This window comes from Morone saxatilis, unplaced genomic scaffold (genome assembly GCF_004916995.1).
Source record: "Morone saxatilis isolate NCDOM2014 unplaced genomic scaffold, NCSU_SB_2.0 Contig11, whole genome shotgun sequence".
Classification (NCBI taxonomy): domain Eukaryota; kingdom Metazoa; phylum Chordata; class Actinopteri; family Moronidae; genus Morone; species Morone saxatilis.
In genome coordinates, this window is record NW_023339663.1 from 24398403 (window position 1) to 24410988 (window position 12586).

The 12586-nt window shown below is 38.9% G+C and overlaps 1 protein-coding gene across 1 annotated transcript in view; it reads right to left on the reverse strand.

Moving 5' to 3' along the window:
• The window catches only part of LOC118321206 (collagen and calcium-binding EGF domain-containing protein 1-like), a 43899-nt gene extending 31524 nt beyond the window's left edge, over positions 1 to 12375 (reverse strand). Inside the window, exons 1-2 of the mRNA XM_035652433.1 lie at positions 12007 to 12375; positions 10110 to 10190 (exon numbers count right to left, since the gene is read on the reverse strand). Coding sequence (XP_035508326.1) covers positions 10110 to 10190; positions 12007 to 12119 — 194 coding nt within the window. The 5' untranslated portion in view covers positions 12120 to 12375. The remainder of the gene's footprint in view (positions 1 to 10109; positions 10191 to 12006) is intronic.
• Positions 12376 to 12586: the final 211 nt, after the last annotated feature.

The following is a 12586-nucleotide window of genomic DNA, read 5'->3' on the forward strand; positions in this document are numbered from 1 at the left end:
TGACAATGGCATTTTTACTTCTAAGGGTATAATTACATATTTTGGAGGGCGGTTTTCTAGCTACAGGTAGTGTAGCCTGCTTTCATTGGCGGTGTCTGTACTTACTTGCTTGTTGTAGCCACGTGTGGACCTATCGTGACGTCCAGTGATGGCTGGTGGTGATTTTGGGTGGGTGGGCTAACAAATGCATTACACTTAACAATACTTTACACAGCAGCAACTGAAGCAACGGTAGCATCACCTGTCAATCAAAATTGAATGGAAGCTTACGCTACTGTGCTTGGGCTTGTTAAGCCCATTCACAGGAAAAACCCAAGATATATCATATATCCTGGGTTTTTCTGTCACTTTGGTGCTGTTGCTGCTCTAGGTTCCACCAAAATTTAAAATAATATGTTCTAAAGTTTTTAATAATAGTTTTTCATCTTTACTGTAAAAGCTGAAAGATAGGGGGGGGCTAGCCCATATATCCCAGCCGTCCCTGGGAAAGAGAGATAAAAAAGAGTAAAAGAGAGAAAGTGACAGTTATGGATGCAAAAAAGACGAGAGGAAAGAATTTGAGAGGAGCTGCTGTTCTCCTGCTGAACGCCTGATTCACTGACAGCAGCATCCCACCACATGTCCTCATCTAGGTGGGAAGCCAATTACAGGAGAGAGAGAAAAACACTGTGATTTCCCCTTCTTGCTCTTTTTAAGACCTTTACGTAGTTTTCCAGGCAAATCCCCCACTGAGGAGATCGCCCGGCCTGCCAGGGTGCAGCTTTATTTAGTTTGGATCAAAAAAACCTCTGCTTCCAAAGCCCCCCTCTCCTTTACTGTACTTTCTTCCTCTTTTTTTTAACATCTGCCACCTTCCTGTGGTTTTCCTTGCTGTGCAAACTTTTGCGGATTTTTTTATGACCTTTTTGTATTATTTCCCTCACTACACTGTTTGTTCGGGGCCATGTGTTTCATGGAAGCAAGCTTTAAAAGTAATAATTTAATATAGGCTCAATAAGCACTGATCATTCCAAATGAAAAACTCTTTGAAGAAACGTTTAGCTAAAATCTGAAAGAAGAGGAGAAAAAGTAAGACCTGCTTCGAAATGAGTGTATAACCTCAAACTGTTCTGGTGCAGGATCCCTTTCTTCCCAAAGTTCTCATGACTTCATGACAGATTTCCAGTTGTCATGTGATTTAGGTATGTTTTCTACTTGTACAAAATAATAATTGTATTCATATAGCACTTTAAACAGAAGAAATTTAAAATTATTAGATTACAAGAAGAATTTAAATGTATAACACAGAATAAAACAGTAAAATAAGGAGCATACAAAAATAACAACAAAACAGGATAAAAATAGAGTTAGACTTGTGATAGATGTGACAGTAATTCTGAACTGGATTTTAAGACAGAAAGTATGAGGTGCTCAGCCAGGGAGTTCCAAAGCTGAGATTGACACATGCATCAGCTTTTCCATTTATGAGTGATGGGCATTATATTGTTGTTGAATAGTCAGAATAACGTATAGCAGACTAGAGTTACCATGCAGTAATCAGCAGCATTCTCCATTATCCTCATTTACTGGGACGCTGTGTTTCTTATGTGGCTTTCATATCTTTATCGGCCTTGTTTACTCTGCATGTGTCTTGTTAGTCTCAATGACTGTCATCAGTGTTTGGTCAGCTGGATAACTTATTACCTCAGTTCATTTTATATCTAATCTGCTATGTTGTTCCTCTTTTCTGAACTGCTGGTGGCTCTTTTGTTTATGCACTTTTTCTGACTGAAAGTCCTGTTTTGGAGGAGTTTTTTCTTTTCTTCACACTCTAAGACAAGTTTGCTACTTAGTGATGCATCATTACCACTAACACTGGGGTTTCACAAGGACATGTGTGTGTTTGAGTATGTGTTTATGGTGGGAAGGTTAGTAGCTTCAAAAGTATGTGCGAAGACCATGTAGGATCAGAGTTGAGGAAAGAGCCATGTCTAATGCCCTAAATCCAGAAGGAAACAAAGGAGGTGAGAGGGAGCTTAAGACTCTGAGATAACGCTACTTTATCTTAAGTCCTGCTCTGAAGATGTCAAAGTTCAGAAACACTCTCACACATGAATCACATACAAAATACACCACACAAGCTCAGCCAACAGCTGTCAGTATGTTAATCAATCATCCAAGAAAGTCAATCAGTCAGTCGGGAAATAAGTCAGTCAGTTAGATGTTCAATCATCAGGATATCATTCACCCTGTAAGCAGACTCTGTGTCTCCCATCTCAGGGAGCTCAGTGTTATTTTGGAGATTTAACTGCTGAAACTTTATACATCCCCATGTCTCAGAGGGACAATGACACCAGAGATGCTCCCTTGTGTCCTCATCCCACCCCCATCCCAGAACACCTTGGTCTGAAGGGGTGGAATTAACGGGACACAAGTGTTTCTTGTCATACTTATTTATTTTTCCCTAAAGTGGTCAGACATGATCATTTTTGACAAGGGCAAAGACAGGATCAGTTTCTCAACTCTAACCTCGCTGACCTTCTCTGGTTAGCACACAACTCTAATTGTCAAAGTTCCGTAATTACGGCCACTTCAGAACAAAACTTGTTGTACGAAACTTGTTGTTTATTTCACTTGACCTGACCTCAACCCCAGCTTTAATACTCAGGCTACTAGACGGAGGCCTGGCTTCTGTCTCTCCAGAGCAAAACAGAGTCCAACAAGAAAGAGAGAAGCTGTAGAGTGGAGATAGAGTCCAGGCCATGAGTCGGGTCTCATTAATGAAAACTTTAAATGTTTCTGGGTGACACACAGGGCAACTGTGGGAGTTTGTGCTTGGACTTGGTGCTTGGGAGGGAATCTACAGTACGCCCTGTTATAGACCAGTTTCAGAGGTTCCATAAATATTAACAAGTCCTTCCACCTCATCCATTTCAAACATGCTGAACTTTTGTTTGGCAGGATGTTCAAATTATGTTATAAACATACACTGTGGCATGACCTTCAAAACCACTGGTATCCAGCCTACAGGCATTTTGTGACATGCCTTTATGTCCGAGACAGAATATGATTACAAGGCTTGTATAACGAGCAAAGACGTTTAGCTTTTAAGTGAAGAGGGAACAACTGATGTTTATGGATCAGCAAACAAATAGCTAACCTTCAATAACCCCTTTTAGGAAGTCATACAGATTACATAAAACACAAAGCAAAGTCTAAAGCTGTGGCCCACCAGCTCAACCCAGCAAAGACACACACTGTGGTTCAGTTAGCGAAACAAGCAAATCCCAACTGTGCAGTTCAAGAACTAAAACCAGCGAAGATATGAACTCACATATGAGTCAAGCCAACAACAATGTTCACTGACTAAGAGCAACCAAGTACAAATTTGAAGCTCATGTGGTCTTTATAGACTCATGGCTTCATATTTCTGGGTCTGACAGCAAAATGTTAATGTATTGAGTCAGTCTCTCTTTGGCTATAGAACAATAAATGAATGAACAAGACTAAAAGTGGACAGCAATGCTAGCAGCTCTGTGAGGCTGGTACTAGCTAGCTAAATGCTAACGTCAACAATGTTTAGCATGCTAACATGCTTGTAGTTTAATCGTGATACAAGAGAGTAGGAATTGTGATATCAATTGTGGTATCGAGGCAAAAAATATCACTTTCACTTTTACAAAGAAAATGAAACACGCATTGTTTTGCACAATTTATACCCTACCTCAGTCAGTATTTTATTGACCTAATATATAATTTGACAAACAAAAAGGAGAAATATATTTTGTAGATTTTTGTCTAAGAATCTCTTTTAGCCATATTTGTCTTCAATCTCATTTCATTAAGAAAAATTGTCATATTGTGAACCCAGTATTGTGAATTGTATCAAATCTTAAATTGAGTGTATCATTACATCCCAACTTATTATCACTAAATACAGATGCGCAAATGGGAATATCATTAGATGTCCAATTGTTGTCCAATGTCCAATGTCCAAATTTCACTCAAAACCACAAATATCGATCACATGGTGGAGCATGTCTTGTGGGGGTCATGAATGTCTGTACAAAATTTCAAGGCAATCCAACCAGTAAGTTTTGGAAAGTCTGATGGATGACAGACAGATAGACACTGTCATCCTGATGTGGCTAAAAGTTAGATGCAAGTTGCAGCATTTTCTCTGCTATGGTTTGCACACAAAAAAATTTGTGGTAAAAAAAACATTTCAGAATTTGCCATTTTTAATTACAGGAACTTTTGTTTGGTACACTTTGTTAGGGGTGACACACCATCTGGGAGTAAAGATGAGAAAACCACTTTTGTTGCAGAGAAAGTTGGATTATTCTGCTTGAATTGTGGTTTGTTCTGCCTTGGCTTGTAATAATAGATATGAACTGGATGACTTTATGTGGAAAAGTTGCAAACATTCTTTCAAATTGGCCATTTATTTATTAAAAGGATAGGGTAGAATAAGAAAAGACCTCAGGAATAAAGGAGTGATTAGTTAATTTTGTGTTAATTGGAGAAATTTTAAGAGATTTAAAAACACACAGCCACAGAAACTAACTGTCATCCAAATTCACCAGGAAACAGGGAAGAAAAACAACTTGGACAGAACAATACATTAATATAATGGATTTTCAAGATACATGTGTGTCGTTTTAAAGGGTGGAAATCACAAGAATATCTCGTTCAAACTGTATTTTGGCAACAGAAAGAGGAAACAGAATGCACAGTATATCTGATGTGGACATAATCCACCTATAGGACGCATGCCAGATGTGCCTTCTGACCAACAGTTAGCACGCAATCACATGTTCATAGAGGCAAACCCTGCATGAGTAGTACAATGAGTTAAGACAGGAAATGGTTGTGGTTGAAATCTAAGTTGACTAAACCTCACATTATTAAAGCTTGCATTATGTCCTTGATCAGTGGAGTGCTTTTGTCCAGTAGATACAATAGGCTCAAAAGATCAGAAACAGATAAACCACGTTAAACCACAGTGAAGAGTGGTAATAGTCTAGTGATGCTGAAGACGTAGTCAGTTTAAGCACTGCTGTATTTGTGTATATGTGTGGAGTGAAGTGAGTGAGTACCTCATCTATAGTGAATCTGAAAGCAAAAATGTGTGGAAGGGGCCAACAGTGTAATGATATCAGAGACCCCTGCAAAGAAGCTTCAGAGGCATAAATTCAGCCCAAATGACCAAATCCTGTGTGACTCAGCCTTGAGATATTCCTGGAGGCAAAGTCAAGAAACACTCATTGTAAGCATTCCTTTTTTTCTAACCCTGATTTTTTCTGTTTCTCCAATACAGCCTGAGTTGGACTGTTTTCCTCCCTCTACACGCTATTGTACTGTGGGGATGTGTGGTGGAAGACAGCAAGAAAAAGAAAGTTAAATAGGACAAGTGGGAATAATATGGACACATGATCCTAATTCAATAACTGACTAAATCTAGACTATGTAACTTTTGCAGAACTGCGGCCACTTTGCTATAATGTGTGTAACAATTATGGAATAATGAATAACGTAGCGTAACAATAGCACAAGTAGAGAAGGTTTACAAAGTGTGCAAATGTATTTCTCTTATATAACAATATTTATCTTAAAGGCAGAGGAAAAGTCTGCATTTGTAGCTTAATAGGTGTTATTATGTATGTTTTCATACATTCTCTGTAATGTTTTTTCTTTACCTACATTTATTTTATTATCAGATTTGGAGGGTTTCAAACCTGTTTGGTGGGGACAAACTGGTTCAAATAAGGAACACTGCTCTGCCTGGGTGTCTTCTCTGATGTGATTGACTATCACTGGTTCAATTGTAGTTGACAGAAGTATTGGATGGTGCAGGATTTTTGACTTTTAATTTATTCCAGCTGTGAAAGAAACTTTTGAAACTACAACTCCAGGCTTTGTTGTTTGTACAGTTGTCGGTGATTTTATCGGCATCTTCTGTAACGGAAACGCCCACACTGTCCTGCCATCACGATCAAGAATCATAAAAATCAATTGTTTTATTTATTTGACATCTTCTTAAATGCTTTACACAGTACATCACATGTATTCCTACACATAGATATGGAAGAAACCCGTTTGTTAGCTAACATTAGCCACCACCAGACCAAGTGAGCAGTAGTGTCTCTGAATGTACTAAATTGAGTAAGGGTTTGTTTTAATGCTTATTAACTCAGCTTTTAATTTGTTTAAAAAATTCAAAAATTAGTATCACAATGGGTTTTTCTGTCAACTACAGAACATTGGCTAACTAATTTAGCTTGGCGGTGGTGAAATACTGAACACTTGGGATACTGCTAATCTCAGTGAGTGCTGCTGTTCCGTGACTTGTTCAAGTGCTGGAAACCAACATGCTTGTTCTGATGTAAATGATACTCTTCAGCTCCAGCCATTTCTCATTTCTGTTTGTCCAACAATATAAAACACATGTATATTCTGAACTGGATTTTAAGACAAAACACTAGCAGAAATTATTAATAAACTGATGATACAATAAGAGAAGAAGATCAGTGCTTATGAACTTACAGGATACTATGGCATACAAAACTATAATGATCCCACTGGGAGGGATAGATCATGGCAGCAACAAAAGTAGCATAAAGTATGGAAACAATAAAAACCAATCATGTCTCCATGACATCTATCATAATCCCTTTCTTAATCTGAGTAAAAGCCTGAGCTCACAAACTGAAGCGTGATATTATATGGGTGTTATCTACTGCAGTAATGAGCCCTACAGGGTGTTTAACCCAGAACAACATGCCAATCAAGTAAATAGATGGTTTATAGTTCAGTGGAGCCCATCAGTCCTGTTAGAGTTGGACTCCACAGCTGAGAGTGTTTAGAGAAAGTGGGTTCAGAAAGCAGCAGAAAACTAAATCTCATCATCATAAACCTGCTGTAACAGCCAGCACAGACAATACAGAAACAATTCATACAGACTCATACATAAACACGTAGGCTCACACACACCACTCAGATCTGGGTACAAACCATGTATATTTGGCTTGGCACAGATGAAATCTGACCTCCAGTGAAGACAGAATAAGAACAGAACAATAGAGATGTAGAAATCGATCTGATTCACCCTCATCGCTGTGAAAACCACAGTGGAGGAGCAGGAGACCTGTGGCCAGCAAGGTCTTTGTTTAGACGGTTAGAGCAGCAAGGGTTTACTTCTGCACAACACTGCAAAACCCTCTGAGACAGAGATATTTACATTTTAGGCGTTTAGCATATAGTCTTATCTACAGCAAGGCACACTGAGTGCAGCAGAGGAAGACGAGGCTGAGAAGATTGTCAACACTAAAAGCAACCAAGCACAAGAAGCGGAAAGAGTCAGAGCCATAATGCACTGTTGTCCAAACAAATTTAATAAAAGTTTCTATTTAGACAAATAAATCATCATAAGAAATTGTTCAATATTTCTTAAATATTATTGTTAGACTGTTTTTAAACATCAAAGGATCCTTTTCATAAAACTCCTGCCTCATGTTAAGTGCCACCATAATTTAAGTACCATAAGTACCATAATTTGCTTCACTGTTTTGATAGAAACTAAGCCCACTTTCTTTGAGAAGGTGTGAATTTTTCCAAATGGTTCACGTGTCATCTTCAATCAAAACTCGAGAAATTTTACTTTTTCCCAGATTATTTGAACATGAGAGAATAGTGCCAGGTGAAGAAATAAGAGAAGAAAAGCAGAAACTATTGGAAAATGTCCAGCCTGTATGGATGCTGTGGGTAGAGGTTAGACTGACCAGGTCTGGGTCAAATACAGTTTAAAAACCTCAATTGTCCAATCATATTTTGGCATACCGTAACGGCAGACCTGTCAAACTTGGGATTTCTCCATGTATAATAAAAACAATATGCCTCTCCAAAACCACCAGAGCTAAAGTATAAGAAATTGATTAAACAGCATCCTTAAATAAAACGCAATTGTTAGCACGTCCAGCTAACTATTCTATTACTGTACCTACGGTTGTAACCAAACAGTACTTTCAAGGCCAAGTAGTACATTATTAACTAACTACAGTCCCAGTTCAGGACCAGCACTGTGACAGTGCTTTGACTGTATGGACACAAACTATAGATGAGTTCATAGTTGATGGTCGCCAACAAGAAATGAGAAGCCTGCTATTGTCTATTTCAGTACCCACTGTTTCAAAAGATTTATTTAGATTTTAAAATGCTTATATGCCTTGCAGTGTACAGCTGGACAGGCAAAGCAACATTCAGTGGAGTAGGGCTTACAGACAGTTTCAGTAAACTGCTTTTGTGGAAAATGGCCTCAGAAGTAAAGAACAATCGAGACATCTATCGAGTCAAACTACAACTTAAATTTTCAGTCTGTCTAAAAAGATGGAAATATGTAGTGGCTGCTTCCTCAGCCCTGTCTGGACAACATACTGCTCTCATTGAAACTGAACTGAAAGTAATATTTATGTACAGACACAATGGATAAATCTAGTCGCCCCCGAAGTTATTTGCTAAATCAATTTGATCCAGGTCTGTGCTGAACTGCCTTGAGAAATAGGGGAAGGAAAATACAACCTCGTCTAATCCACCTCCTCCAGCACCACACATCTCTTGTAGAGCCAGAAATTAAACACGACACAGAGCCTGTTACAGTCTAACCTTGACAGTAAACAGATCAGATGGTCTGGCCTCACACCAGACCTGGTGCCTCATTTATTAAAAGATCTTCTTACGCCAACAACCAAATCCAAGCCAGAGTTTGGCTTCAGAAGAAAGTTATCTAAACGTCAAAATGAGTGATTTGCATTGATTTTCTCCTGTTGTGTATGATGTATCATGAGCAAAGAGTCTTACAACCTGCCATAACGTCTGCATTGAATTCATTAATTTCCCTCCAATCAATATGTTTCAGGATGCTCATACGATATGATATGAAAGGATATTTTCATGGATTGGACCCCTGGATATGGTATGTAATAGAGAAAGAGGAGCAAGAAAGAAACCAAGTTCATCAAGAAATATTATATATATATATATATAAATGACAAAAAACACTACTCTATTCACTGAGGATTCAATAGTTAAACCAAATTTGGTGTTGGTAATCATTCTAAGGAGTCTGTAGTCCCTGGCTTCCTTTAATAAAAATAACTAATCCTATCCTCTCCTGTCAGACTACTTCTACATTTTAGGTTATGATGCAGGCCTGACTCCCTCAGGGGGGATGCCTTCCCTAAATGTTTTAGCTCTGGACTCAAGCTTTGAGAGAGAAAGTTCAAGTTCAGATTCTGTTGTACTGTCACAGAGCCAGACTGGTGGAATTCACTTCTGTGCAGAAGAAAATTGCAGCTGAATGTTAAGTAAAAATGGTTCATCTTGACAGATCCCCTCCAGATTATTATCAAGACATATACAAATGGTTTAAATGGTAAAAAATGCTTTGAACAATAATATGTGTTTGATATGATTTTGTTGATGTTGTTGTGGTTGTTGCAAAAAAGTAATTACCACATGGAAATCCTTAAAAAGTGAATCTACTCTTTCTACCTCATTAAGAATTTCATAATCTCTGAATATACAAATTACGTTCATTTCTAAAGTTCAGACTCTGCACATACATTATTATGCACAGTGAAGATCAAACATCACACTGTAAGAACAAGAAGAAAAACTGATGTTTGAGTGGAGGGGGACTTTAAAGGGATTGACAGTTTATGACACTTTTAGAAACTGCATCTTCAGTGAAGATCATCATTCAGTCCCTGAGTGATGATCTTCAGGATATTATTATTTTTCTCTCCCAAGTGGATATATAGTTTCCAAAAAGGGGATGTACTGTGTGGAGTTCTGGAAATGACACGACGGGGTGGTTTAGTGGTTACAGTAACCGTTCCATAGCCCCAGAAAGTTTTAACCCTGCCTACAGGCATCAGTAGCCGCTTGGCCTGCCAAAGTGTCCTTGAGCAAAACCCTGTTCTGGGAAAGACAGACAGATGAAAACCAAAATATAAATGTATAATGCACTGTAAGTCTCTATTGTTTCACTCAGTGGCTCATGTTTAATAGATCTGAGGTGAACCAGTGGATTCATCAGCTGCGAGCCAATAAAGGACACTTGAGACTCTTACCTGAAACAAGTGCTGTTCTTCCCCCCAGCTCTGACACAGGGATACTCCACGGTCAAGATCTTATTATCTGGACACTCCGTTCTGAGAAAATAAAGACACATAGAAACAAATGTGATTGACTGCCACTTTTTACACTGTTTCCCAGAACTTATATATACACACTCATATAACAAGGGGAGAGAGAGATTGAGACGGACATGCAAGAAAGATCCGAGGCTGGACGTAAACAGGGGATGTTGCGGTTCATGGTCGACACCTTAACCCATCGGCCACCAGGCCTTCCCCAGATTCATAGTTTTAAACATCTGGTAGCTGCGGTGCATCAAGGGGTTAAACCTCAACAGTGCTTTGACACGAATGGCTACGTACATGGCATTACACTAGAGTCCGACCGATACTGGAGTTTTGAGGCCAATACAACATTACTATTTGAGAGGTAAAAAAAATCAGACAACAATATATCAACCAATGGTCTTTTTTTAACAGAAACACATTAGAGCTGCAACAGTCAGTCAATGAATCAGGCAGTCCATGGAAAAACTCTTTTGATAAATGACAGATAGTTTCTAGCATCTTCTTTTTTCTTTTTTCAAAGATGCCAAACAATTTGTTTTTCTAAATTCACTAACTTCATAAAATGAATGTAGGTTTTATACAGTCTGTTTTGATGACTTCATCTTGGCCTCTGCAAAATTACAACAGGCATTTCTGACATTTTATGGGCAATCACGTCAACAAGCAAAATAATCTCCAGATTAATCAATATGAATACAATTAAGAAAAATAAACTGAGCGAGACATTTTACAGTCAAAACATGTCAGTGCCCACTGTGGAACAAAGACACAAGTTAATAAATGACACCAAACACATTTTTGGCACTTCTGCACTGTGTTATTTATTGGCCGACAAATGTGCCGATATATCTGCGATAAACTAAAACTGACCGATATATTGGCCAGGCTGATTTATTGGTGTATCTCTTTATTAGCTTAATTTTACAGCCAGGGGCAATATCACAGTGTAGTCATACACAGTATACTTGGTTTCAACTAAACCATGTAAAGGCATTAACACAGCTACTGTATGTGTTTATAGAAAGTTTAAATCACTGTAGTAGATGTTTGTATCCCATTTTAACAGATTCTGATGAGTTTGCAGAACCTTTAAAGCATAAATCTGAGGATATGTTTCCTTATACTTTTAGACAAGGTGGAGAGCATATACATAGAAAAAAAAACACTGTTGGCTTATCTGGGGTTTAACCTGCTGCTTAGTGGTTCCCTCCTCCCCACAGAATATTGGGTACATGTGCTCCACTCACATCCTCTCATCACCTCCTGACCCACTGTCTCCGGGCACCTTAATAGCATCTGTCATGTTATGTCTGAGCACAAGTAACATTTGGTTCTCCAGACCGCGACCGATTCCGACCATTTGGAGTTTCCCCTTTGCCTTTTGCATTTCCTTGAAAATCACATAAGATTAGACGCTCTACAGCGGTTCATCCAGGGGTCTCCTCTTTGACAGCCTGCTCGCACAGAGAAAAAACCAATAACACACAGACTAAACTGTATTATGGTTTTTTCACTGTGTGGTAATCTGACAGTAGAGTATTTGTTTTGAGTTCAAATTAAACTCCGAAACAAACTAAAGTGATTGGATAGTGGAGTGGATGTTGCCAAGTCGTTTACAGAGCTTTAGTCTCGCATTCATATTAAAAACCGCTGTAGCTCATCAATAAAGTTTAGTTTTTTGTTTGTTTTTCGTGGAGTGTTGCATCATAATGAAAACATCCCTGATTAAACTAATCGATGAGGTTCACATCAGCACGCTGCCGTTCATTCACAGAAAATCAAGATATGTTTAGGATCCTCTAACCAGATCCATGAGACTCACCTCGAGGTGTCCACTGCAAGCGTCGTCCTGATAGAGCTGGCACCAGATTCCCACAGGAAAACAACACAGATAGCGCCAAATGGTAAGAGAGTCGCACCATAAAGTTGACCCATGTCCCCTCTGCGCTCCGGGACAGATGATCTGTTCAAGTGAAAACGCCTTCACATCAGCAAAACGCCAATGTTATCATCTGTCAGTTATCCGCGCAGGTAGTAGTATCAAAATATCAGAAATCCTTGTCAAGTATCCCGCAGAGGTGACGCACATGGAGCCTGTGGGATAATAAGTGCTGCGCGGTGCGTCCGGAGCCCCGTCTCAACTTTACGCACTGAGGCAGAGACCCCTTGGAGAGCTACTGAAGGGTTTACAGCCCAGTGTGCTCTCACTAATCCCTCTGGATTTACATTCCTGCCTTTAAAGAAGAGACTTCAAGTAACAGAGTATACAACCGCACAGCCCATTGGTGGTGATGACACATATCATACTACTACTACTACTACTACTACTACTACTAATAATAATAATAATAATAGTTAAATAATCCCACAATTAAGCTAATACTGCGGATATTTAAAACAAA